This window comes from Geotrypetes seraphini, chromosome 10 (assembly GCF_902459505.1).
Source record: "Geotrypetes seraphini chromosome 10, aGeoSer1.1, whole genome shotgun sequence".
NCBI lineage: Eukaryota > Metazoa > Chordata > Amphibia > Gymnophiona > Dermophiidae > Geotrypetes > Geotrypetes seraphini.
The window spans coordinates 53875926-53902666 of record NC_047093.1 but is presented as its reverse complement, the minus strand read 5'-3'; the positions used below and the strand labels follow the sequence as shown (position 1 = coordinate 53902666).

Below are 26741 nucleotides of genomic sequence, written 5' to 3'. Positions count from 1 at the left end.
GTATTGATGCTGTAGTTGCAAAGAAGGAGGGTGGAAAGAGAGCTTGAGAAGAACGATTTAGTAAGTCTGCAGCCAAAGTAAGAGGCAGAAAATGTCAGTAGTTCTACACAGTCAACTGCTACTTCTTTCTCTCCCTCTGACAAGTTGATTACCTGATTCCAAGAATATTGCTATTACTTCTTTCTCTCCCTCTGACAATTTGATTATCTGATTCCAAGAATATTGCTACTACTTCTTTCTCTCCCTCTGACAAGTTGATTATCTGATTCCAAGAATATTGCTAAAGTTAACTCTGACAGTTATTCATATTCACATGCTGATTTTGAAGTCAGTAGAACCCCTTGTTCCAATTCTCAGTCAAAACGGCCAAAGGTGAACATCCTTGCACATTCTTAAGTTGCTGGAGCGTTAGATTGTATTAATTTGCTAGGCAGGGGTGCCCACAAATGTCACTGGTGCTGTTGTCAAAGCACTTAGCTATGATGTAAATTAAATGACATTGTCAAGCAGCTCACTCCAAAATTCACTGTGCAAGAGCTGTGCATCCACTCTGAAGAATGAATTCCTTTCTGAAATAACAGAAACTCCATTACTGCTGCATTGGGATGGAAAACTCTTCCTGGACATTACTGGAAGTAAAGAAATGGTTGACAGAATTGCAGTACTTGTTATTTATTGTTTCCTATTATGTTTTCCTGTATTGCTTAATTCAAAAATTTTTGAAAGTACTTCGAGTTTCTTCAAGCAATACTGCTTGTGAGGCGTCCGCATCGGGGCTCCGTTGGATCACGTCACCCATTAGTGAGAATACCTGCCTGCTTGTCCTGGGATAAGAGAGGTTACTAAGAGTTCTAAAAAAGTGAAGGAACTGTTGATGGGAGGCCTGAATCAGGACATGCAGGTAGGTCTCCGTCAGGTCGAGAGAAGTCAGAAATTCCCCAGGCTGGACTCCCAGAATTACTGAATTTAGGGTTTCCATACGAAAAGCGGGAACCCGGAGCACTCTGTTGACACCATTGAGATTCAAAATGGGCCGAAAAGACCCTTCGTTCTTCGGCAACATGAAGTAAATGGAATACCTGCCGGTGCGAATCTCCTGAGGCACTGCAACTACCGTTCTGAAGTCCAGCAACCTGAGCAGTGTCTAGCAAAAAGTGCTCTGCTTCCAAGTCACCTGATAAGGAGAGACGAGGAAATGATCTGGTAAAGGTCGGGCAAACTCCAAAGAATAACCGTCCCGAATCACTTCCAGGACCCACTGATCCATGGTTATCTCAGTCCACCCCAGGTAAAATCTCCCACAACCGGGCTCTGACTAGAACCGTGGGAAGGACCCGTAACACATGTGTTGGAAGAACCATCCTCTGGAAGGAAAAGATGTCGCACCCTGGCCAGGGCAGTACCTACGAAATCCACTCAAACGTCCCAAGGCAGAATCACCACGAGAAACCTGGCGAGGTCGGTTCTCTGGTTCTTTTTGTTTAGCTTTTTTTACTGAGGTACATTAGAGCAACTCAAGGCCTGAACCAGCTTATCCAACTCCTCCCTGAAGAGAAAGGAGCTCCAAAAACGGAAACTTACTGAACTTAGCCTTAGACGCCACATTAGCCAACTAACTCCGAAGTCACATCTAGAGCCATGGACTTGACTGAGGCACACAACAGATCATACATGGCATCGGAGAGAAAAGAAGCTCCCAGCTCAATCTTAACAACTTCTTGATCCACTAAAGACTAGTCACCCAGTCAGCCACTTCGCAGTCAAGAACTCTCGCAGGCCACCAGACTGCCACACAAATCGCCGCTTGGACAGCCACATCAAAACTGTGTTCAAGTAGAGCTTCTATCTTACGGCCCTGAGGATCCAGTCCTGAGGATCACTCAAGGCTGAGCCACCATTCACCGGCACAGTTTGTCTGCGCACAATAGCTGAGATCACCACAGGAGACTTAAAGGTATCTCTATCTCCATTTGGAATGGGGTAGAGTCTGGCCACAGATCACATTAATCGAAAAGGAGCATCTGGAACTTTCCACTGAGCGTGCACTACATCCAGAATATCATAATGCATAGGGAAAGAGTGGGATGCTGACTGGATCCCTCTAAGAAAAGGGTCCACCACATGAGGGGGGGTCTTTAGCTTCCTCTTCAAATAATAAGAACATAAGAATTACCGCTGCTGGGTCAGACCAGTGGTCCATCGTGCCCAGCAGTCTGCTCCCACGGCGGCCCCTAGGTCAAGGACCTGAGCCCTAACTGAGTCTAGCCTTATCTGCGTACGTTCTGGTCTAGCAGGAACTTGTCTAACTAAAGACACCTGAGGAATGAGCTCCTGCAACTCTTCCCGAAGAAAAATGCACACAATATGTGTGTCCTCGCCAACTGGCACCTTAGAAAAAATCTCCATCCAAAACATCAGACCCCCTAACGAATCTGGAAAAATCCATCTCAAGATCCAATAAAAATAATAATAACAACTTTATTTTTCTATACCGCCACAGTCAGACGACTTCTAGGCGGTTCACATCGAAAGAAGGCTGGACATTCAGCGAATTACAAATGCATGAGGGGGAATGTTACAGAAGAAAAGAGTAGTAAGGGGAGGAAAAATAAGAGGGGTTGTAAGGGAAGGGAAGTGAGGGGGGGGGGCCTGATAGATTGCTTCGGGTTTGTAGGGGGAAAAGCATGGTGAGCGAAGGTCGGTCTGTTTAGGTGATGAATTTGTCAAACAGAGTGGTTTTGATTGATTTTCGGAATGCGTTGTAGGTCTGTCTGGTTTTATTTATGTAGTTTCCCAGCCAGGATTGTTGTTTGTTAGCTTGGAACATGAAGGTTCTGTCAAGGAAGGATTTGTATTTGCAGCCAGTGATTTTAGGATAGGCGAAGATGTTTTTGTTTCTGGTTGTTCGTGTGGGGTTGTGTAGAGTGAAGTGTGTTTGCAGGTAGGAAGGTGCTAGGCCCCAGATTTGTTTGAAGCAGATGCATGCAAATTTGAACTGAATTCACGCTTCTATTGGTAGCCAGTGCAGTGTTTTGTAGTATGGGTTAATGTGGTTGTTTTTTCTCAGTCCGAAGATTAGGCGAACTGCAGTGTTTTGCACTAATCTCAGTTTCTTTATTGTTTTTTGTGGGATACCCAGGTAGACGATGTTGCAGTAGTCCAGGGTGGGTACCAGTAACCTGAAGGATGTTATGTCAAAGTATTTTTTAATAGTCCTTAGCTTCCATAGTGTATAAAAACATTTCCTCACTGTTAAGTTTGTGTGGTCAGCCATGGTCAAGTGCGTGTCTAGTGTGACACCCAGAATTTTTATGGTTTTGGAAATCGGATATTCGTGGTCGTTTATTTTTAGTGATGTTCTCGTTATTTTGTCATTGGGGCTTGCCAAGAAGACTTGTTTTCTCTGTGTTTAGTTTCAGTTTGAAGTTGGTGGTCCATTTTTTGATTTCTATCATAATGTGTGAGAGGTTGTCTATAATTTCAGTTGAGTTGTCATTTAAGGGGATTAGGATGGATATATGTAGTGCTTTAAGTTTAATTTTTGTAGTCGGTGACCTAAGGATGTTATGTAGATGTTGAATAATGTAGGTGATAGAGGGGAGCCTTGGGGTATCCCTGACGGGTTTTTCCATGGGTTGGAGTGATTTCCGTTGCTGGCTATTCGGTAGGATCTGTTTGCTAGGAATTCTTGAAACCATTTCTTTACCTTTCCCGAGATTCCCATTGAATCAAGGCATAGTAGCATGATTTCGTGGTCTACTAGGTCGAACGCACTGCTAAGATCTAGTTGCAGAATCAGTGCGCTTTTGCCTTTGCTGAATAGATCATAGAGGTGGTTTAGTATGAAGGCTATGACCGTTTCTGTGCTATACCCTTTCCTGAAACCTGATTGATGTTCACTGAGGATGTTTAATTTGTCTAGGTAGTTTACTAGTTGGAGGTTGACTAATCCTTCTAGTAGTTTAGTGAAGAGGGGAATGCTTGCTATGGGTCTGTAGATGGACGTCAGTGCTGTAGAGGTTTTCTGATCTTTGGGGATAGGTGCAATCAGTATGTGACCCATGTCTTTGTTTAGTGTTCCGTTTGTAAGGGCCTTTGTTAGTCAAGTGAATAGCTCTATTTTGGGTTTTTTTTTTGTTTGTTTTTTTTTTAAATTCTTTATTCATTTTTAAATCAACAAGTGCACAAAAATATATCATAAATTGATTCCAATATAGCAGCATAAAATCTAACACATAAAATCTAATAAACCATTAATGATAAAACCCTACCCGCCCACCCTTCATCAATTATTCTATATAAAATAATAATATATTAATACATAGATATTAAAGAATAGCTCCATTTTGAATTCTCATCTGGAGGAAACGGATCAGCCAGAAAAGAATCCTCGTCCCAAGATACCCGCAGCCTCTTGAACGATAGCTGAGGGGGCTGGATAGAGGCAACCTTAGTAGAAGACTGAACGGGGGTGGCCGTGGAAGGGACCCTGAGACTCCTGGAACCGAAGCAGGACCCCCAGCCACCTATAAATAATCCTTGCACATGGCTAACATAAAATCAGGGCTCAACAACCACGGTGGCAATCCAGAAATTATAGCAGGAAGAGAAGACACATTTAAGACCTGTTCCTGTCTGGTCCTGTCTAAGACAGGAGGAAGGGTTGCCTGAGACAGTGAGTAAAATGGACACGCTTCCCGCCAAAACTGATGGTAGAGCTGTCACTAAACTGTCAGTAAAGTAATACACAGCACCAAAGCCAAACTCGACCCCGCCGCTACAGAAAAACCGCTAGCAGTCCCAGCCACAGTGACAAGGAAATCCCCAGCCTCCCCAAGCCCGAATCCCCAAGACTGCTGGCAGCCGAGGAAACCCCGGTGTGGGCGGCCCGGGTGTCACCAGCGCCTCTTGCAGATGTGCAGTGCGCATATGAAGGAGAGCTGGACATGCCAACACTCGAATCTGAGTCTCCCTCGAGGCAGCCGGAACATTTCATACACCCACCAGCAGTAACTACCACTCAGCACACACATAAAAACGCACTTATGTTGCTTCCTTGAAGCTCTCATACTGAATGCACCAAAAACCCATGTACAACAATGCCGTACAAAAATGATGGCTTCAGGATCACTTTATGTTCTGTTTACTTTTTGTGTCTTTTTTCCTTTTTTAAAATTCTCACAGCTAATCAGCTGTCTCAAGAGAGCAGATCCCACAAGGCACTCTAAACTCTAGTCTGTGCCGGACAGGTGGCCAGGCTTATAGTTGAGGCTCCACTAAACACAGAAAACCTGGGGAGGTGGAGGAAATGGGGGGAGGGGCTCGACCCTTCCGATTGTGGCACCCCCGAGGTCAGTAGGACCCTTGAGAGGGTCCCCCAAGCAAAAGGGACAAGAAAGATTCCCTAAATCAGATCCAACAAGCCCAAAACAAACCTAAGCACAGACTGCACAATCTTACCACTCCACCTGCTGGAGACTGAGAAAAGACTGATTGTAAGAGGGATTTGCACAGCCAACTTGTACTGCAGCCAAAAGTTAGTGTTTCAGTCTCCACCTGCTGGCACAGGAGCATAAACCCATCCTTTTCTGTGCCGTTCTGGAGGGATGCTAAAGAAAAGTGATTTAAACTCCTGTTTGTTTAAATAACTTTAAATATCTACCCCTTGATTTTCACTCAGATGAGCACAAAAATTTCTGAATGCATTATTAAACTGAGTTTTAGGATAAATTTGGAGGTTAGGAAAGTACAAAGTACCCTTGATTAATTATTAATCCTGAGATGAGTATAGAAGTAAAAGAAGACAGATTTACCCCAGTTCCTAAAGTAGATTCTTAAATCCAGTGTCGGGGTACTTTTAAAGCAACAGAATTCTCTACAATTAATTATACAGGTTCTCTGTAAATTACATAAAGGCATTTCTTATTAGATCATAGAAGTAGAATACCTGCATTACCTGGTATTGATGCAGAGGGTGCTACAGATGCCACAGGCATCTGTGGCATAGATACACCACCAAAGGAACTGTAGTTGACCCCATTGGAAGTGCCAACACTGGAAGGAGTCTGGACAGGGCCTCCAGGAGAGTTCTGATCTGGTAAACTGGGTGAGTTTTCCCAAGCCTTACGTGCAGATTCCATCTTTGAGAACAAGATTAAACAATGGAAAAGGGTATTAGATGATGAAAACTAGGTCATAGAAAACATAGAAACATAGAAGATGACGGCAGAAAAGGGCCACAGCCCATCAAGTCTGCCCACTCCAACAACCCTACCCCCTTGAATTTACCCCCCTTAGAGATCCCACATGTGTATCCCATTTCCTTTTAAAATCCTTCACGCTGCTGGCCTGAATCACCTGAGGTGGAAGTTCATTCCAACGATCGACCACCCTTTCGGTGAAGAAGAACTTCCTGGTGTCGCCATGAAATTTCCCACCCCTGATTTTCAGCGGATGGCCTCTTGTGGCAGAGGGACCTTTAAAAAAGAAGATATCATCCTCCACCTCAATACGGCTGGTGATATATTTAAACGTCTCTATCATGTCTCCTCTCTCTCTACGTTCTTCGAGTGAATATAGCTGCAATTTATTCAGCCTTTCTTCATACGGGAGGTCTTTGAGTCCCGAGACCATTTTGGTGGCCATTCTTTGAACCGACTCAACTCTCAGCACATCCTTTTGGTAATGTGGCCTCCAGAATTGTACACAATACTCCAGATGAGGCCTCACCATGGATCTGTACAATGGCATTATAACTTCGGGCTTCCGGCTGATAAAACTTCTTCGGATGCAACCCATCATTTGTCTTGCCTTTGATGAAGCCTTCTCCACTTGATTGGCAGTCTTCATGTCTTCGCTAATGATCACCCCCAAATCACGTTCCGCCTTGGTCCTAACTAAGGTTTCACCATTTAGTGTGTAAGTTTTGCATGGATTCCTGCTGCCGTGGTGCATGACCTTACATTTTCTAGCATTGAAGTTTAGCTGCCAAGTCGAGGACCAATGTTCCAATAGAAGTAGGTCCTGCGTCATACTGTCTGGTAAAGTGTTCTCACTTACTATGTTGCATAGTTTGGCGTCATCGGCGAATAATGTGATTTTACCTTGAAGCCCCTGAGTCAGATCTCCCACAAATATGTTGAAGAGGATCGGGCCCAAGACCGAGCCCTGAGGCACTCCACTGATCACCTCCGACGTTTTTGAAGGGGCACCATTTACCACCACTCTCTGAAGTCTACTGTTTAGCCAATCACCGACCCATGTAGTTAACGTCTCTCCCAGTCCCATTGATTTCATCTTGTTCAATAGTCTGCGGTGCGGAACGCTATCAAAAGCTTTACTAAAGTCCAAGTAAACGACGTCTAGGGACTCACCCACATCCAGTTTCCTTGTTATCCAGTCAAAGAAACTAATTAGATTGGATTGGCAGGACCTGCCTTTGGTAAATCCATGTTGGCGGGGATCCCGTAGATTCTTCTCGTCTAGGATTGTATCTAATTTATGCTTAATTAGTGTTTCCATGAGTTTACTCACTATGGATGTGAGACTCACCGGTCTGTAATTCTCAGCCTTGGTCAGACAGCACTTGGAGAACTAGTCATCTTTGACTTATGGCAGATTTGTCTTAGTCCAGCAAAGCACATGCCTCTATTTACTTTCTGCTGGATTTGGTACAAGGAATTGAAGAAAACAGTTTCTCAAATGCCCTAGGAAATCAGGAAGAGGTATTCTCATCTCTTATCTCAATGAATCCATTTCTCTATCATCCCTCTTCCTTCTCTCCCATAACAAAAATGAATGCAATTTGTAAAGTAAGAAGCAGAAACTCCTGGAGAAGCTACAGGAAATCCTAGAAGTCAACCAGATTGTCTCCACCATTGTTCAGCTAAAAAAACTGATATACAACAAAGCACTCTGTGCTTTTAGTAAAATGCTTAAGTCAGTAGATGCAATGCCTAAAATGCAAGACATAGCAAAACAGAACTAAAGCAATACTATACAGGTAGAGAAATTGCAAGAATATTAATACAGATACTGCAGCTTACCTGAATAATCCTATGAATCTTTTATTTGCAAAATGTAATTATAATTCTACTTTTCATACAAGCCCTGTGTGTTTTCTTATCAGTTCTTCTGGCAGACCATGCCTCTGTAAAAAAGCATGTTCTTCATTTATCTTACCCAACCTTCTCAAATTCTGCTGCACTTACCTTCAGAGTAAGATCTGCAGTAGGGAAGGACATAGGATTCAGGCTTATGCCTTGTTGAAGGTGGTGTTCTCGCCGGAGAATTGGTAAGGACTGTGTTAATCCAGCCTACAGGAGGGAAAACAGTTCTGTTCAGTAACAGTTTCTTTTAATTCAATGACTAGTTTTCTTTACTGGAACATTAGAGACTATATGATCCATGCAATTACTTGGAGTAGTTAACAATGCAAAATCCAAACACAATTGAGACTATATATGGCAACTTCAGGTCATAAGGGGACCTCACTTATACATATTTACCTAAGTGAAACAGAAAATACTTTAATAACAAAAAGATAAAAGTTCTAATTTATGCTCATCCCCAAATACCCAAAAATCAGGATAGGTCCTATTCTGTGAAAACAAAAACAAAAACTGTGGATACAGATGTTCTGGAGATAATTTATTAAACACTGACATATAAAACCATGAAAATTCAATTAAAAAAGTACAATGGTAAAAAATACTGTAATAAAAATCCAACCGGACCCTACACGGTCCGTGTTTCGGCGAACACGCCTTCTTCAGGGGTCCAATGGTTTGCAAACTCACATATAAAGAATTGGACTGAAAACAGTCTATTGTCTTTAAACATGTAAGCAAAGAACACCGCAGACAAGCTGAAGTAGCAAAAAAATAAAAAATAAAAAAAAAAATGTACCGATGAAAACAAAAACAAAACTGTGGATATAGATGTTCTGGAGATAATTTAATAAAACACTGACATATAAAACAATGAAATGGATTGTTTTCACTGGGTCTCCCCATTTTTCTTTGTTGTAGGTCCTATTCTGTCCCATCATATCTCATTAGACTTGCTCACTGCACAGTAAAAAAAATACTATGCCTTGTCCATTTGCTTTCCTTTTATTACCCCTTCAGTATAGATGCAGTTACTTTTACCCTATACTCTGCAATTAAGGGGAAGTGGCTGGGAGACTTGCACTGGAAGCTAGTGCTGTCCGATTCACGATTTGAATTGATTCACCAATTCACTTTGGGTGAATCGATTCAAATCGATTTAAAAACAAAAAAATTGGCCTCCCGATTCGGTGATTGATGCTCTCCCCTCACCCCCTAAAGCAGGAGCGGCAGTACTGCCTCTTGCAGGTTGGCCGCTGCTACTCCTGCTTTAGAGAGCGAGGGGGGAGGGTAAGTTGGGAAGTGCTGGTGTCCAGCTTCCCCCTGGCCTCCCGCTGGTGTCTGGCTTCCCCCCGCCCTCCATTTACCTAATTCCAGCAGCGGAGCAGCTTGCAGAGAGGATCACTGGTACTGTAGCAATCCTTGCAGGTTACCATCGGCCTCCGGAGCTGTTTCTTCTGCCGCAATCCTGTCTCTGACGTCAGAGGAGGAGCGGGACCGCGGCAAAGGGAAGACAGCTCCAAAGGCCTATGGCAGCCTACAAAGATCGCTAGCACTGGTGATCCTCTCTGCAGGCTGCTCCGCTGCCAGAATTAGGTAAATGGATGCATGGGAAGTCAGGGGGGAACACGCAGGCCTTCCAAGGGGGAGGGAGAGGCCTTCAGGGGTGCATTACTTCGGGGGGGGGGGGTGGCACAGGCCTTCAGGGGGAACAGGCAGGCCTTCAGGGGTGGTGGTACATGCCTTAAGGGGGACAGGCAGGCCTTCAGGGGTGGGGTGCAGGCCTTCAGAGGGGGCAAGCCTTCGGGGGGGATGCATGCCTTCAGGGAGAACAGGCAGGCCTTCAGGGGTGGGGTGCAGGCCTTCAGAGGGGGCAAGCCTTCGGGGGGGATGCATGCCTTCAGGGAGAACAGGCAGGCCTTCAAAGGAGGGACAGGCCTTCAGGGGTGGTGGTACAGGTCTTCAGGGGGGACAGGCAGGCCTTCAGGGTTGATATGGAACATGCCTTCGGGGGGGGGGAGTGCAGGCCTTCATGGGGGACGGTGTAGGCCTTCAGGGATGGTGGTACAGGCCTTCAGGGTAGGATGTATGCCTTCAGGGAGACAGGCCTTCAGGAGGGACAAAAAGGCTTTCAGGGGTGGGGTGGGGGGTGCAGGCCTTCGAGGGGGTGCAGGCCATTGGGGGGGAGGGACAGGCCTTCAGGGGGGCAGGGGCCCTGGTGTAAACAAAGGGAGGGTTCAAAGAGATGTGCATATGCCGGACTTTGGGGAGAGGAAATAATGGGTCTAAAAACAGAGGAGAGGGAGAGATATGGTGGACAATGGGATTTAGGGAGGGAAGGAACAGAAAGGGAGAGAAGTTGGACACAAGGGATGGTGTAAAGTGGGGGGGTAGAAATACTGGATAGGAGGGTAGCTGGGAAGAGAAAGGGAGAGATGGTGGTCTCTGGGATGGTGGGGAAGGAGGGAGAGATGCTGGATGAAAGGGTAGTTGAGAAAAGGTGGAAAGATGCCGGACCTCCGAGGGAGGGAAGGGAAATGGAAGGGAAGGTTAGAGATGGAAGATGGATGGTTAGCACGAAGAAAGAAGGAGACCCTAGCAAGCAAGTTATCAGAAGACAACCAGAGCCTGGGACCAACAAGATTTGAATAATAACCAGACAACAAAAGGTAGAAAAAATAATTTTATTTTCTGTTTTGTGATTACAATATGTCAGGTTTGAAATGTGTATCCTGCCAGAGGTGGTGTTAGACCTCGAACGTGAGCTAGGATTTAACAAAGAGAGGAAAAGTCTTTTTTGTTTATTTTGTTTATACCACAGCGCCAGTGTGGGTAGGAGAGGGTAAAGGGGGTGAAGAAAATAAACCCACCAGGATGTTTGTAAAAACACCCAATTGGGCAGGAAAATCAAACTGAAAATTCGATTCAATAGGCTGAATCGAATCAAATTTTTTTTCCTGAATCGGGCAGCACTACTGGAAGCGTATGAAATCCTGCTGCACCAGTCTACCACATGCTTCCACCTTCTGAAGAATACTGGCAGTTGCCTTAATATATTACTCCTTAAATACAGTGAGGTTGTCACTGAAATACTATACACTTTTCTGCAGCTGATAAAGCACAGTTACTTACCGTAACAGGTGTTATCCAGGGACAGCAGGCAGATATTATCACGAACGGGTGACATCACTGACGGAGCCTCGGTACTGACCACTTTAAAAGTGCATCGCCACGTTAAGTGTTTAGAAAGTTTGCGATAGCCCGAACCACACATGCGCAAGTGCCTTTCCTCCTGACGTCGGGCGCGCAGTTCCTCAGTTAAGATAAGCCAGCTAAGAAGCCAACCTGGGGAGGTGAGTGGATTATGAGAATATCTGCCTGCTGTCTCTGGATAACACCTGTTACGCTAAGTAACTGTACTTTATACCAGGACAAACAGGCAGCATATTTTCAAGAATGGGTGACCTCCAATCTAACAGAGATGGGATGGTGGGAGTGTTGGCCTTAAGAAAATAAATGTTGTAACACAGATTGGCCAAAGTGCCCACTCCAGACAGTAGTGAGAAGTGAATGTATGAACTGAGGACCAGGTGGCAGCTTTACAGATTTCCTCAATGGGAGTAGATCTGAGGAAAGCAACAGAAGCTGCCATAGCTCTAATTTTGTGGGCCAGTCAAATCTGAGCATAACAGAAGGAGATAAAGGCAACCAGCCAGTTGGAAATTGTTCTCTTGGATACAGGATGCCCCAACTTGTTTGGATCAAAAGCGATGAACAGTTGAAGAGATGTTCACGATATGGCTTTGTCCGGTCAATGTAGTAGGCCAAAGCCAGCTTACAGTCATAAGAAGTTGCCTCCGCTGGGTCAGACCAGAGGTCCATCGTGCCCAGCAGTCTGCTCCCGCAGCGGCCCATCAGATCCATGACCTGTAAGGTGATCCTTACCTAAACCCTATAATCCTCCTTATCCTTCTATCTATACCCTTTCATAACATATCTCTACCTCTATCTGTATCCCTCAATCCCTGTATCCTTCAGGAATTTATCCAATCCTTCTTTGAAACCCTGTAAGATACTCTGTCCTATCACAATCTCCGGAAGCGCATTCCAGGTGTCCACCACCCTTTGAGTGAAAAAGAATTTCCTAGCATTGGTTCTGAACCTGTCCCCTTTCAATTTCTCCGAGTGCCCCCCTTGTTCTTGTGGTTCCCAATAGGCTGAAGAATCTGTCCCTTTCTACCTTTTCTATGCCTTTCATGATCTTGAACGTCTCTATCATGTCACCTCTGAGTCTCCGCTTTTCCAGGGAGTAGAGCCCCAGCTTTTCTAACCTGTCTGCATATGAAAGGTTTTTCATACCTTTTATCATTTTCGTCGCTCTTCTCTGAACCCTCTCAAGTATCACCATGTCCTTCTTGAGGTACGGTGACCAGTATTGGACACTACTCCAGATGCGGGCGCACCATCGCACGATACAGCGGCATGATGACTTCCTTCTTCCTGGTTGTAATACCCTTCTTAATAATACCCAACATTCTGTTTGCTTTCTTTGAGGCTGCTGCACATTGTGCCGTTGATTTCATTGTTGTGTCCACCAGCACACCCAGGTCTTTTTCAAGGTTACTTTCCCCTAGCACTGATCCCCCCATTTTGTAGCTGAACATCGGGTTCTTTTTCCCTATATGCATGACCTTGCATTTCTCTATATTAAAGTTCATTTGCCATTTATTTGCCCACTCTTCCAGTATGTTTAGGTCCCTTTGTAGGTCTTCACATTCGTCCGCGGTCCTAACCCTGCTACAGAGTTTGGCGTCATCCATAAATTTTATAACTTCACACTTCGTCCCCGTTTCTAAGTCATTTATGAATACATTGAACAGCAGCAGTCCGAGCACTGACCCTTGTGGAACACCGCTCGTGACCCTCCTCCAATCCGAGTAGTGGCCCTTGACTCCAACCCTTTGCTTTCTGCCTGCTAACCAGTGTTTAATCCATCTGTATACGTCCCCTTCCACCCCGTGGTTCCACAGGTTCCTAAGTAGCCGCTCATCGGGTACCCTGTCAAAGGTTTTTTGGAAGTTGAGATAAATGATGTCTATGGGTTCCCCTTTGTCCATCTGGCTGTTTATCCCTTCAAAGAAGTGCAGTAAGTTCGTTTGGCACGATCTTCTCTTGCAGAAGCCATGCTGGCTCGCTTTCAGTTGTCCATTTTTTTCTATGTGCTCACAGATGCTGTCTTTTATCAGTGCTTCTACCATCTTGCCCGGAACTGAGGTCAAGCTTACCGGCCTGTAGTTCCCTGGGTCACCCCTCGATCCCTTTTTAAAGATAGGTATGACATTTGCTATTTTCCAGTCCTCCGGGATCTCCCCAGTTTTCAAAGATAGATTACAAATTTGTCGGAGTGTTTCCGCTATTTCATTTCTTAGTTCTTTTAGTACCCTTGGGTGGATTCCATCCGGGCCTGGTGATTTGTCGCTTTTCAATCTACCTATCTGTTGGAGGACATTCCCATGGCTTACCTCTATTTGAGACAGTTTTTCTTCTTGATCTCCACTTATGATCTCTTCGGATTCTGGTATATTGGATGTGTCCTCGCTTGTGAAGACTGACAAGAAGGAGAAATTAGGTTCTTACCTGCTAATTTACTTTCTTTTAGCTTCTCCAGACCAGTAGAGGTTAACTTTACGAATGGGTATATATCTAATCATGACCAGCAGGTGGAGACTGAAAACAAAACTTTGGGACAGTATATCCTAGCCCCTCCTCTCTATTTCCCTCAGTCTGCCGAATAGCCAAGCAGAACCAAGAACTGGAAAACAACAGAGAGAAAAAACAATACTCCGAAAGGAGTAACAAATAACATACCCAAAATGCTGTTGGAAAATGCAGAGGAGAAATTCCCGAAGGAAGAATGTCCCCACAGCTCGCCAGCTAAGCCAGCCGAGCCACAGCCGCTGTTCTTCAATTCTCCCCGGCCCTAGAAAAATACTAGAACCCGCAGCAAAAACCAAAAACTGCCCGCGCAACAGCCCCAACAACAACAACAACAACAGACAGGGTGGGGACCTCTACTGGTCTGGAGAAGCTAAAAGAAAGTAAATTAGCAGGTAAGAACCTAATTTCTCCTTCTTTAGCACTCTCCAGACCAGTAGAGGTTAACTTTACGAATGGGACGTACCAAAGCAGTCCCTCTCACGGGCAGGACCCCCGAAGGGCCGAAACCAGTACACGCTCACCGAACACCGCGTCCCGACGCGCCTGCACATCAACCCGATAATGACGAACAAAGGAATGCAAGGAGGACCAAACCGCAGCCTTACAAATATCCACTGGAGGCACGAGCGACGACTCAGCCCAAGAAGCCCCCTGACCCCGAGTGGAATGAGCCTTGAGAAACTCCGGAACAGGCTGCTGTTTCAGAAGATAAGCGGAAGCAATCGTCTCCTTGATCCAGCGCGCAATAGTAGCCTTAGAAGCGCCAGCTCCCCGACGAGGACCCGCCAGGAGGACAAAGAGATGATCGGACTTCCGGAATTCCTGGGTCCGCTGCACATAAGAGCGAAGGACCCGGCCGACATCCAACCTGCGCAGCTGCCGTTGCTCAGAAGAGCCCTCCCGACCACCCAAGACCGGGAGAACCACCGATTGATTGACATGAAAAGGAGAAACAACCTTAGGCAGAAAGGAAGGAACAGGCCGCAAGACGACCCGCTCCCTAGAAAACTCCAAGAAGGGAGCCCTACAAGAGAAAGCCTGCAGCGCAGAAACACGCCTAGCAGAAGTAATGGCCACCAAAAAGACCGCCTTCAAAGTAAGGTCCTTCAAAGAACAGTCGTCCAAGGGCTCGAAAGGCGGACGCACCAAAACAGAGAGAACCAGATTAAGATCCCAAGAGGGAACCGAGGGCCGTAGGGGAGGCCTAAGCAACTTGGTCGCCCGCAGAAACCGAATCACATCAGGAAGAGCCGATAAACGCTGACCTGACACCAACCCTCGAAAGGCCGACAGGGCCGCAAGATGAACCCGGAGAGAAGACCAAGCCAGGCCTCTATCCAGGCCATCCTGCAAGAACTCCAGAATGTTAGGCAGAGAAGCGCGAAAAGAGGTCACTCCCCGCGCCCGACACCATTCCTCAAAGAGACGCCAAACCCGCACATAAGCCCGAGAGGTAGAAAGCCTCCGGGACCCCAACAGTGTAGAGATCACCTTGTCTGAATATCCCTTCTTGCTAAGGCGACCCCTTTCAAGAGCCACGCCGTAAGACAGAAGGGAGACGGGTCGAACATGGGAATGGGACCCTGCATCAGAAGGTCGTCCGAGAGAGGCAGAGGAAGAGGATCCGCTACCAGGTGCCTCACCAGATCCGCATACCATGGACGGCGAGGCCAATCCGGCGCCACCAGCACCACCAAACCCGGATGGTGAACAATGCGAAGAAGCACTCTGCCCACCAGCGGCCAAGGAGGGAACACATACAACAGCCCCTCCGTTGGCCACTGCTGGACCAGAGCATCCAGACCCTCGGCCAGACCGTCCCTGCGACGACTGAAGAAGCGGGGCACTTGGCGTTGCCACCCGTGGCCATCAGGTCCATCAGGGGCTGCCCCCAAGCCTGCACTATCAACTGAAACGCCTCGGCGCCGAGACACCACTCTCCTGGATCTAGGAAGTGACGACTGAGGAAGTCTGCCTGAACATTTTCTACTCCGGCTATATGAGAGGCCGAGAGGTCCAGCAGATGGGATTCCGCCCAAACCATGAGCAGAGCCGCCTCCTGCGCCACCTGAGTGCTCTTGGTGCCCCCCTGACGATTGACATAAGCCACCGCCGTGGCATTGTCCGACAGCACTCTGACCGACTTGCCCAGCAACAGGGAGTGGAAAGCCAACAGCGCCAGACGGACCGCTCTGGTCTCCAACACGTTGATCGACCAGGCGGCCTCCTCCGCAGACCAGGTGCCCTGAGCTGAGTGACCCAAACATTGAGCCCCCCAACCCAGGAGACTCGCATCCGTCAGGAGTACCGTCCACTGCGGGAGATCCAGACCCACCCCCTGAACTAGGTGAGGGGTCTGGAGCCACCAACGCAGACTGCAGCGCGCCAAGCCTCGCAGGGGAACCGGAACATCCATCCCGTGCCTCTGGGGAGACCACCTCCGGAGCAGAGCATACTGGAGAGGACGCATGTGGGCCCGCGCCCACCTCACCACGTCCAGGGACGCCGCCATCGACCCCAAGACCTGGAGGAAATCTCGCGCCCGAGGACACCGGGACGCCAAAAGCAGGCGAATCTGAGATTGCAATTTGCTCACCCGGCCCTCTGGGAGGAAGACCTTCCCCAAGGAGGTGTCGAACAGCACCCCTAGGTACTCCAGACGCTGAGCCGGGACCAACCGACTCTTAGAAAGGTTGACCACCCAGCCCAGCGACCGGAGAAACTCCACCACCCGAGCAGTAACCCGGGAGCTTTCCTGCAACGACTTCGCCCGAATTAACCAGTCGTCCAGGTAGGGGTGTACCAGGATGCCCTCCGACCGCAAGGCTGCCGCGACGACCACCATCACCTTGGTGAACGTCCGAGGAGCCGTGGCCAGCCCAAAGGGAAGCGCACAGAACTGAAAGTGCCGACCCAAGATCGCAAAGTTCAGGAAACGCTGATGAGAGGCCCGAATGGGAACATGCAAGTAGGCCTCCGTCAGATCGAGAGAAGTGAGAAACTCCCCCGGCTGAACCGCCAGAATGACCGACCGCAGAGTTTCCATACGGAAAGAGGGAATCTTGAGAGCCCTGTTGACCCCTTTCAAATCGAGGATGGGCCGAAAAGTCCCCTCCTTCTTGGGCACCACAAAGTAAATGGAGTACCTGCCCGTGCCCCACTCCAGAGGGGGCACCGGAACAACTGCCCTGAGATCTAGCAAGCGCTGAAGGGTCTGGCGAAAAGCCTGCGTCTTCCCCGGAGTCTGACATGGAGAAGCGAGGAAAAAATCCGGCAGAGAGCGGGCGAACTCCAGGGCATAACCGTCCCGCACCACCTCCAGGACCCACTGATCGGACGTGATCTCGGCCCATTTGGGGAAAAATTCGCGCAGCCGGGCCCCCACCGGAACCAAAGGGGGCGCCGGCAAGGCGTCATTGTGCAGGACGGGAAGCGGGGGAACCGGCGGAGGGATTCCCTGCCCCCCGACGGGCCCCCCGAAAGGGCTGCATGCGCTGGAAGAACCGACCCCGGGAAAATCCCGGAGACTGGAAAGAAGCAGCCCCACGCCCAGGGCGATATTTGCGAAAATCCCGCAAACGCCCCCGGGCCGCACCCCCCCGAGACGCCGGGCGGGCACGGTCCTCCGGCAGACGGGGAACTTTCGAGTCCGACAGAGTCTGAATCAACTTATCCAAGTCCTCTCCAAACAAAAACGACCCCCGAAAGGGAAATTTAGTAAGCTTAGCTTTGGACGCAGCATCCGCCGCCCAAGCGCGCAGCCACAACACACGCCTTGCGGCCACGCCAAAGGCCATAGACTTAGCCGAGATCCGCACCAAGGCATATAGAGCATCTGAGAGGAATGAGGCCGCCATCTCAATCTTCGCTACCTCCTGATCCACCAGAGACCAGTCGTCAGACTCTCGATCCAAAACCCGCTCCGCCCACCGAAACACGGCGCGAGCGACCAGTCCCCCACAAATAGCCGCCTGGACCCCAAAGGCAGAGACTTGAAAATTTTGCTTAAGGATGCTCTCCAATTTGCGCTCCTCAGGGTCCCGCAAGGCAGAACCGCCCTCAACAGGCACGGTATGCCGCTTGGAAATTGCCGAGACCACCGCATCCACGACTGGCGAAGCTAACGTAGCCCGATCCCCTTCAGGAATGGGATACAGGCGAGCCATGCTGCGCGCCAGCCGAAACGGCGTCTCCGGCGTTTTCCACTGCTCCAGAATAATATCCCGAATATCCTGATGCATAGGAAAAGAGCGGGAAACGGAACGGATCCCCCGTAACAGGGGGTCCCCCACACGCGGAGTCTCCGGCGGCGCGTCCTCAAAACGCAAAACCGAAGAAACCTGCTGAATAAGGTCAGGCAGCTCATCTTTCTGAAAAAGGTGCACCACGGACGCCTCGTCACCGGAGAACGGGAAATCCGACAACCCGCCGCCAGCTTCCGTCCCCTCCAGAGAGTCCTGGAACTCCTCAGAAGGGTCCAGGTCCTCCTCCAGACCAACCCGTTCCTCCGACCACAAATTCTCGTCCCACGACACTCGCGGACGCTTGGACAAGGGAGGCGGCGGAGGGGACGTCACGCCCGACGAAAGAGGCAAAGCCGCAGGGAGCGCGGAGGAAACCCCACCCCCCGAAACCCCCTGGGCGCAACCGGGACCCCCAGCCGCCTGAAAATAGGCTCTGCATAAAGAAAAGAAAAATTCAGGAGAAAAACCCCCCGAGGGTCCCAAGGGACTCCCTGCCACAGCAGGGGACCCAGCAGAACCTTGCCCCTGCATAGTCAAAACAGGGGGAAGGTCACCTGAGGTGGAAGACAAAATGGAGGGGCCAGACAGAGAAGATGGCGGTTTTCCCGCCAAAAAAGCTCCCTCCATAGCCTGAAGCGGCTGAGAAACCTGAATAGTCTCAGCCGCTAAAGCAGGCAAGCCGGCATCAGCTGTCAAAAAATCAGCTGAGAGGGAATCCTCTAAAACCCGACCGTCGGCGGTTTGGGGAATCCCTCCGTGGGCGGACGGAGAAGACCGGGCTTCCCCACCGTTCCCTGTCGACTCGCGAGGCACCATCGGCGGGGAGCTCTGGGCGCCTGCAGCCGCTGCCGACGGAGCTCCTCCACCGCACCGGCCTGAACACCGCTTGCACAGGCCGGCCGCGAGTGCCTCGCGTCTGGAGCACAATGAGCACTTTTTCCCTTTAGAAGTGCTCATTGCTCCATACGCGACCTAGCTGCAAAAAAGTGCCGGTTAGTTGAAAAAATACAGTAAAATACAGTTTTCTTAAAGGGATACAACCCTCCAGACCAGCACTACCTCAGGATTTTTTTTTTTTTTTTTTTTACAGAACAGACTCCACAGGCTCTCAAAGCAATATGCCTTGCTTGATTTAGGGGGCAAGGCTTACTGCTGAGGCTCCTCTAAAAAAATGTGGGGAGGTGGAGGAAGTGGGGGGAGGGACCCCGCTCGTGACCCGCCGGGTTTGACACCCCCGAGGTCGGACAAACCCCCAAACAGAGTCCGCCCAAGCTCCGTCCGGCTAAAAACAGGGACAATAAACCCCCTAAACAAATTCCAACAGCCCTACCAAGGGAGATGGGTACAGATCACTCAACACCTGCTGGAGACTGAAAGAAGACTGAGGGAAATAGAGAGGAGGGGCTAGGATATACTGTCCCAAAGTTTTGTTTTCAGTCTCCACCTGCTGGTCATGATTAGATATATACCCATTCGTAAAGTTAACCTCTACTGGTCTGGAGAGTGCTAAAGAAGAACTTGTTTAACCTGTCAGCTACCTCTTTTTCCTCCTTTACTACTTCCTTTTTGTCTCTGTCGTCCAACGGCCTACTTCCTCCCTTGCCGGTTGCTTCCCTTTAACGTATCTGAAGAACGTTTTGAAGTTTCTTGCTTCCCCAGCCAGCTTCTCTTCGTATTCTCTTTTTGCTCTCCTAACCACTCGGTGACATTCTTTTGGGTGTATTTTGTGTTCCTTTCAAATTTCCCCGGTTTGGTCCTTTTTCCATTTTCGGAACGATCTTGTTTTGTCACCTATCGCTTTCTTCACTTCATTTGTTATCCATACCGGGTCTTTTGTTCGATTTTTTTTGCACCCTTTCCTAAACCTGGGGATGTACAGGTTTTGTGCTTCTTGCACCATGTCCTTGAATAGGGCCCAGGCTTTCTCTACAGTCTCCATCCTTTTTGAGCTGTTTTTGAGTTTCTTTCTCACCATTGCTCTCATAGCAATGTAGTTCCCTTTCTTGAAGTTGAGCGTTGTCGCTGTGTTTCTCTTCACTTTTGATATTCCTACTTCTAATTTGTACTGGATCATGTTGTGATTGCTGTTTCCTAGTGGTCCTACTACTTCCACTTCCTTTGCAGGTCCCCCTAGCCCGTTGAGGATTAGGTTGAGAGTGACATCCCCTCGCGTTGATTCCTTGACAAGCTGTTCCATGAAGCAGTTCCTCACAGCCTCTAGGAATTCTGCTTCCCTCGCACAGTTGGAGTTTCCAATACTCCAATCTATCCCGGGGTAGTTAAAATCCCCCATTATCATCACACTTCCGCTTTTGCATTCCTGCCTCAATTCTGCTTCCAGTTCTTCGTCGTTTGCTTCTGTTTGTCCAGGTGGGTGATAGTACAGTCCTAATTTTATGTCAGTTCCATTTCTTTCTGGTAGTTTAACCCATAATGATTCCAATCCTTCCGCCTTTGCTGTCGTATCCACTCTGGTCAAGTGAATGGTGTCCTTTATATATATTGCTATTCCTCCACCCTTCTCGTGAGTCCTGTCTCTCCTATAGAGTTTGTACCCTGGCAGTACTACGTCCCATTTGTTTTCCTCAGTCTACCACGTTTCCGTGATTCCAATGATGTCTAGGTCCCCTTTTTTGGCCGTGACTTCCAGTTCTCCCATTTTGGTCCTTAGGCTCCTTGCATTTGCGTACAAGCAATTTAAGTCCTGTTTTTTTCTTTTTCCAGCTGTTTTTCCTTGTGTCCAAAGTATGCACAGCAGTTCCCCCAGCATGAGAATGAGGTTTAGGAAAAAACACTGGAAGGACAACTGACTGATTGAGATGAAAGTCAGTGACAACTTTTGGAAGAAACTTTGGATGTGTACGCAGAACCACCTTGTCATGATGAAAATCTGTGAAGGGTGGATCTGCTACTAATGCTTGTAACTCACTGACCCTCCTGGCAGAGGTGAGAGCAATAAGGAAGACTACTTTCCCAGTAAGAAACTTGAGATGAACTGTGGCCATTGTTTCAAATGGTGGTTTCAATAAACTGGAAAGTACCACATTAAGGTCCCAGACGACAGATGGAGGCTTGAGAGGTGGTTTCACATTGAAAAGTCCCTTCATGAATCTGGAGACCAAAGGATGAGCAGTAAGAGGTTTACCCTCGATCGGCATGTGAAAAGCTGTAATAGCACTGAGATGGACTCTGATAGAAGTAGATTTGAGACCAGAGTAAGACAGTTGAAGAAGATAATCCCAACACCAATTCCATTGCCAAGGAAGTTGGTTCATGATGATGAAGAAGACACCAGGAAGAAAACCTAGTCCACTTTTGCTGGTAACATTGCTGAGTGGCTGGTTTACTGGATGCATCCAGAATTTGACTAACAGGCTGAGAAAAATGCAAGTGTGATGGATTCAACCCGAGAGAAACCAAGCTGTCAGGTGTAGCGATTGCAGGTTGGGATGAAGCAGTGATTCCTGATTCTGAGTGAGCAGAGTAGGAAATACTGGAAGAGGTATGGGCTCCCTGGAGCTGAGTTGTAGTAGAAGGGAGAACCAATGTTGCCTGGGCCACTGTGGAACAATGAGAATCATGGTGGCTGCCTCTCTCTTGAGCTTGAACAAAGTTCTCAACATGAGAGGAAGTGGAGGGAATGCATATAGAAACAGGCCTATCCAATCCAGGAGAAAGGCATCTGCTTCTAGACCAGGGGTGTCCAACCTTTTGGCTTCCCTGGGCCGCATTGGCCCAAAAAAAAATGTTTCTGGGGCCAAACGCTGCAGCAAGACAGAGGAGGGAGCCGGCAAGACGGTAAACACCCAGGGGCAGCAGAGGAAAACACTGCATTGCCCTCGACCGGGGCCGCGAAAAATACCTCACTGGGCCGCATGCGACCCTCTGGCCGCAGGTTGGACACCCCTGTTCTAGACGGAGAGGACAGTAAAGCCTGGAGCAAAACTGGGGTAACTGGTGATTGTGAGGAGCCGCAAACAAGTCCACTTGAGGAGTGCCCCCTTGAGCAAAGATGGACTGGAGAGTTGCAGAGTTGAAAGTCCATTCGTGAGGCTGAAGAATTCTGCTGAGGTTGTCTGCTAGGGAATTCTTCTCCCCTTGAATGTAGACTACCTTCAAGAACAGATTGCAGGCTGTCACCCAAGTCCAGATTTTTTGGGCTTCCTGACACAACAGGAGAGAGCCAGTGCCTCCTTGCTTGTTTATGTAGTACATTGCAACTTGATTGTCCGTGCAAAGGAGGAGGACTTGAGGGTAGAGAAGATGATGAAAAGTCTTGAGAACATAAAACATTGCTCTGAGTTTCAGGAAATTGATGTGAAATTTCCGCTCCCTGGCAGTCCAAAGACCTTGAGTCTGAAGATCGTCCATATGAGCCCCCCAGGCTCCCCCAGGGATGCATCCATCGTGATGACCTTGTGATAAGGGGGCAAGTGAAAAAGGAGACCTCTGGAGAGATTGGAAGAGGTCATCCACCATTGAAGCGACTGCAGAAGAGATGATATCACAGATATATGTTGTGATATACACTCCATCACTTGAGACCACTGGGAAGCAAGGGTCCACTGAGGAGTATGAAGATGTAGCCTTGCCAGTGGTGTGACATGGGCAGTGGACGCCATGTGACCCAAAAGAACCATCATGTGTCTGGCAGAGATGGATCGAAGAGGAAGCAGTTGCTGACAAAGATGTACGATCTAGAGCAGGGATCCCCAAAGTCCCTCCTTGAGGGCCGAATCTAGTCGGGTTTTTAGGATTCCCCAATTAATATGCATGAGATCTATGTGCAAGCACTGCTTTCAATGCATATTCATTGGGGAAATCCTGAAAACCCGACTGGATTCGGCCCTCAAGGAGGGACTTTGGGGACCCCTGATCTAGAGGAAGAAATGCCCTCATGAGAGTGGTGTCTAGGATTGCCCCCAATGAACTGTAGACGTTGAGTCGGACAGAGATGTGATTTGGGAAAGTTGATTTCAAATCCCAGGATCTGAAGAAAAGAAATGGTCTGAGATGTTGCTTGGATCACTTCCTGAGAAGAAACAGCCTTGATCAACCAGACGTCCAGGTTCGGAAAGACTTGAAGGTCGTGTAATCGGAGAGATGCGGCCACTACAATCAGGCACTTCGTGAAAACTCTGGGAGATGTTGCCAGGCCGAAGGGGAGGACCTTGTATTGGTAATGACAGCAGTTGATTTGGAAATGAAAGTACTTTCTGGAAGCCGGATGAATTGGAATATGTGTGTAGGCTTCCTTGAGGTCTAGGGAGCATAGCCAGTCATTCTGATTGAGGAGAGAATAAAGCAGGGCGAGGCATAGCATCCTGAATTTCTCCTTGACTAGAAATTTGTTCAGAGCTCTGAGATCCAGGATGGATCTCAGTCCTCTGGTCTTCTTGGGAACCAAGAAGTAATTGGAGTAGAATCCCTCTCTCTGCTGGTTGAGAGGAACTTCATTGATGGCGTCCAGCAGGAGAAGGGATTGCACCTCCTGCAGGAGAACTGAGCAGGGTCCAAAGCAGACTCTCTTGGAGGATTGTCTGGTGGCAGAGTCTGAAAATTTAGAGAGTAACCCTGACGAATGATGTTGAGGACCCAGAGGTCCAATGTTATACATTCCCAACAACTGATGAAGAACTGAAGATGACCTCCGATGGGCTGAGGTAAAGTCTGTAAGATGGGAATAGTGATTATGCTCCGGAAAAACACATCAAAAAGGCTGTGTAGACTTTGGAGGTGCAGCCTGTTGTTAATAGATGTTGCAGCAAAATATATCCAGAAACACGGCTGAAAGACCTCGAAAGCCCTGAACTCCCACATACCTCTGCCCACAGCGTCACAACATTCTTCATCTTCCCAGAAAGCTCAAACAAGAAGGTGGCCTAGCAATAATCTACAAAAACTCATACACCATCGCCGATAAAGACTAAAGCTCCCAACCTGAACTAGAATACATCACCTGCAAGTTCGTAAGCGAGCACAACCTCGCACACAAGAATGTCGAAATCCTCCTACTCTACAGACCCCCTAGCACCAAGTCAGACTCCATCACAAAAATGATGGAAATAATAACAAATCTCACTTGCCAACATGACAAACTAATCATACTCGGTGACATCAACCTACCTCTTGAATCTTCAGAAAATAAGTCGCTAAACTAAACTCTTATCGAGGACTACCAAATCACAATCATACCTGCAGGCCCCACCCATGAAAAAGGCCATTCCCTCGACCTGTTTGCATCCTCTCCCCCTAACCTAGCTAGCAGGGCCAAGTGGTCCCCTGTTCCATGGACAGATCACTTTCTCCTAGAATTCTGCCTAAACCTAACTGACATAGACCTGAATTCCAAAGCCACCAAAGACACAAGATTAGTCTTCAGGAAAACAAGACCTGATGTCTTCTGGAACTTAGTGTCAAAATCACTCCCTCCCCCCATGAATAACACCACCTCAATGATAACCATCTGGAACAAAATCATAGCCAAAACCTTGGATACTGTATCCCTCCTTCACACACTCATAATAAAATCAAACTGAACTTTGCCCTGGTTTACGGAGTCCTTAAGACTAGACAAACTATGCAGACGTCTAGAGAGGAAATGGAGAAAAAACAAGACACCAGAACACAATGGAGAACAGCCATAAATAAATATAATGACAATATATCCGAAACAAAGAAAAACTACTAAGCCAATAAAATAGGAGGCAACACAACCAACAGCAAAAAACTGTTCCGCCTAGTACGACAACTGATATCCCCCCAAACCAAGAATCTGAAACCCTCTTCAATAAAATCTCAGCCCAAGAACTAGCAGATTTCTTCCTCAACATAGTCAAATTGGTCCAATTGAAAGTTGCTAAGACAGCCACAACACTTCAAAACCCAACTATATGGAATACACTGAACTCATAAAAGCTGACCAGATCTGGTCTTCATTCACCAACCTTTCCATCCTTGACACTTATCAAAACTAGCCTTACGAAGCAGCCCCCTTCACAACTGTCCTCCATACCTTCTTTCTGCAGCTCCATATCATATCATTAACTGGCTCACCAACCTACTAAATAGTTCCCTAAACCAAGGGCATCTACACAAAGAAATGGGCAAAATAGCCTTAACCCCTATACCGTAAACAGCCCAAGCAGACCTCTCTATAGCATCCAACTACAGGCCGATTGCTGGCATTCCGATCCTAAAATCCTTGAGTCCCATGTCAGCGAGCAGCTAACCTCATACATAGAGCAACACTCATGCCTCTATACATCCCAATACGGCTTCCGGAAAAAGCACAGCTCCAAGCTCCTCATTATCACTCTAACCACTAAAATCAAAGAGTTGCTAAGCTCGGGTCAACAGGAAATACTGCTTCAATTTGATATCTCCTCAGCCTTCGACTCGGTGGACCACCAATTACTTCTAACCAAACTCTTGGAAATCAAAATATCAGGGACTGTACTAAAATGGTTCTCTGACTTCCTACAAAATCGCGAATACCTGGTCAAAAGGCAAGAATCATACTCCAACCCTTGGAAGGCATTCTGTAGCATCCCACAAGGCTCCCCATTATCCCCAATCCTATTCAATTTATTCATGAGCTCACTGGGACATATTAAAATGGAAGATGAAACTGTACTATCTTATGCCGATGACATTATCCTCCTCACCCCCATAACCAAAAACTATCCTAATATTGCCGAAAAAATCTCAAACAATATAGATAAAATTCAAACCTGGGCAATGAACAATAAGCTGAAACTGAATGCCACCAAGACCAAAGCCGTTGGTTTCTGCACTGCACAACAGAATGTCATTTCTGACCTCACTCTTCCATGTCAGAATTGACGTCGGGGGTAAGACTGCACCCGCCTAGCCTTTCCCTTCCTCTACTTGCAGCGAGTGACCAGCAGCAGCTGAAGGACAGGCGCCGATCTAAATAAGGTAACGGAGGAGGGGGGGGTTTGGGTATTCGCTCCATAGGACGCACCCTTTTTTCCACCCACTTTTTTTTGGGGAAAAAAGTGCGTCTTATGGAGCGAAAAATACGGTAGTTGCCGGACTGGTTGGCAAGCATGGCATTTTGATACAGTCGTTTGCCAAAGCGGTCCATTGAGGTATGGAAGCATAGACACTGACCCCTGCAGATTTCTTAAGGGTTGACTCCACCAGGAGAGATTCATGGGGAAGCTGAGACTTGTCAAAGCCTGGTATGGGAACTACCCTATATAGCGAATCAAGTTTGCAAGGAGCCACAGGGATGGTTAAAGGAGTTTCTAAATTTTTGTAAAAGGTCTCCTGCAAGATGTCATGGAGGGGGAGCCTGAGAAACTCCTTAGGTGGCTGTTCATAATCTAATGCATCCAAAAATTGCTTAGAGTTTTTAGAGTCAGCTTCAATGGGTATAGAAAGAGTCTCAGACATTTCTTTCAAAAATTTTGTAAAAGAAGACTTGTCCGATTTTTGAGTAGGCTCTTGAGAAGATGGTAATTGAGAATCTTCATCTGAAGAGACCTCATCATCAGAAATAAGAGGCTCCTCAAAATCACCCCAGAGATCAGAATCTCGTGTTGGTGGAAGGCGGTGCCGAGCACTGGATGTCGATGGTTCAAGATGCTTGATCTTCTTCAAGGCCTTACCCGGTCTGACTGACACCATCTCGGGAGATGTTTGA

At 47.7% G+C, this 26741-nt stretch overlaps 1 protein-coding gene across 10 annotated transcripts in view; it reads right to left on the bottom strand.

Moving 5' to 3' along the window:
- Nucleotides 1-26741, bottom strand: part of LOC117367785 (protein O-mannosyl-transferase 1-like) — a 435721-nt gene that overhangs the window by 138324 nt on the left and 270656 nt on the right. For all 10 annotated transcript variants that reach the window (XR_004540848.1, XM_033960719.1, XM_033960718.1 and 7 more), the window contains 2 exons: nt 8211-8315; nt 5957-6140 (listed from right to left, as the gene is read on the bottom strand). Coding sequence is in view for 9 of the 10 variants with exons in the window: in XM_033960719.1 (XP_033816610.1) it covers nt 5957-6140; nt 8211-8315 (289 nt within the window). In the remaining variant the exon portion in view is untranslated. The remainder of the gene's footprint in view (nt 1-5956; nt 6141-8210; nt 8316-26741) is intronic.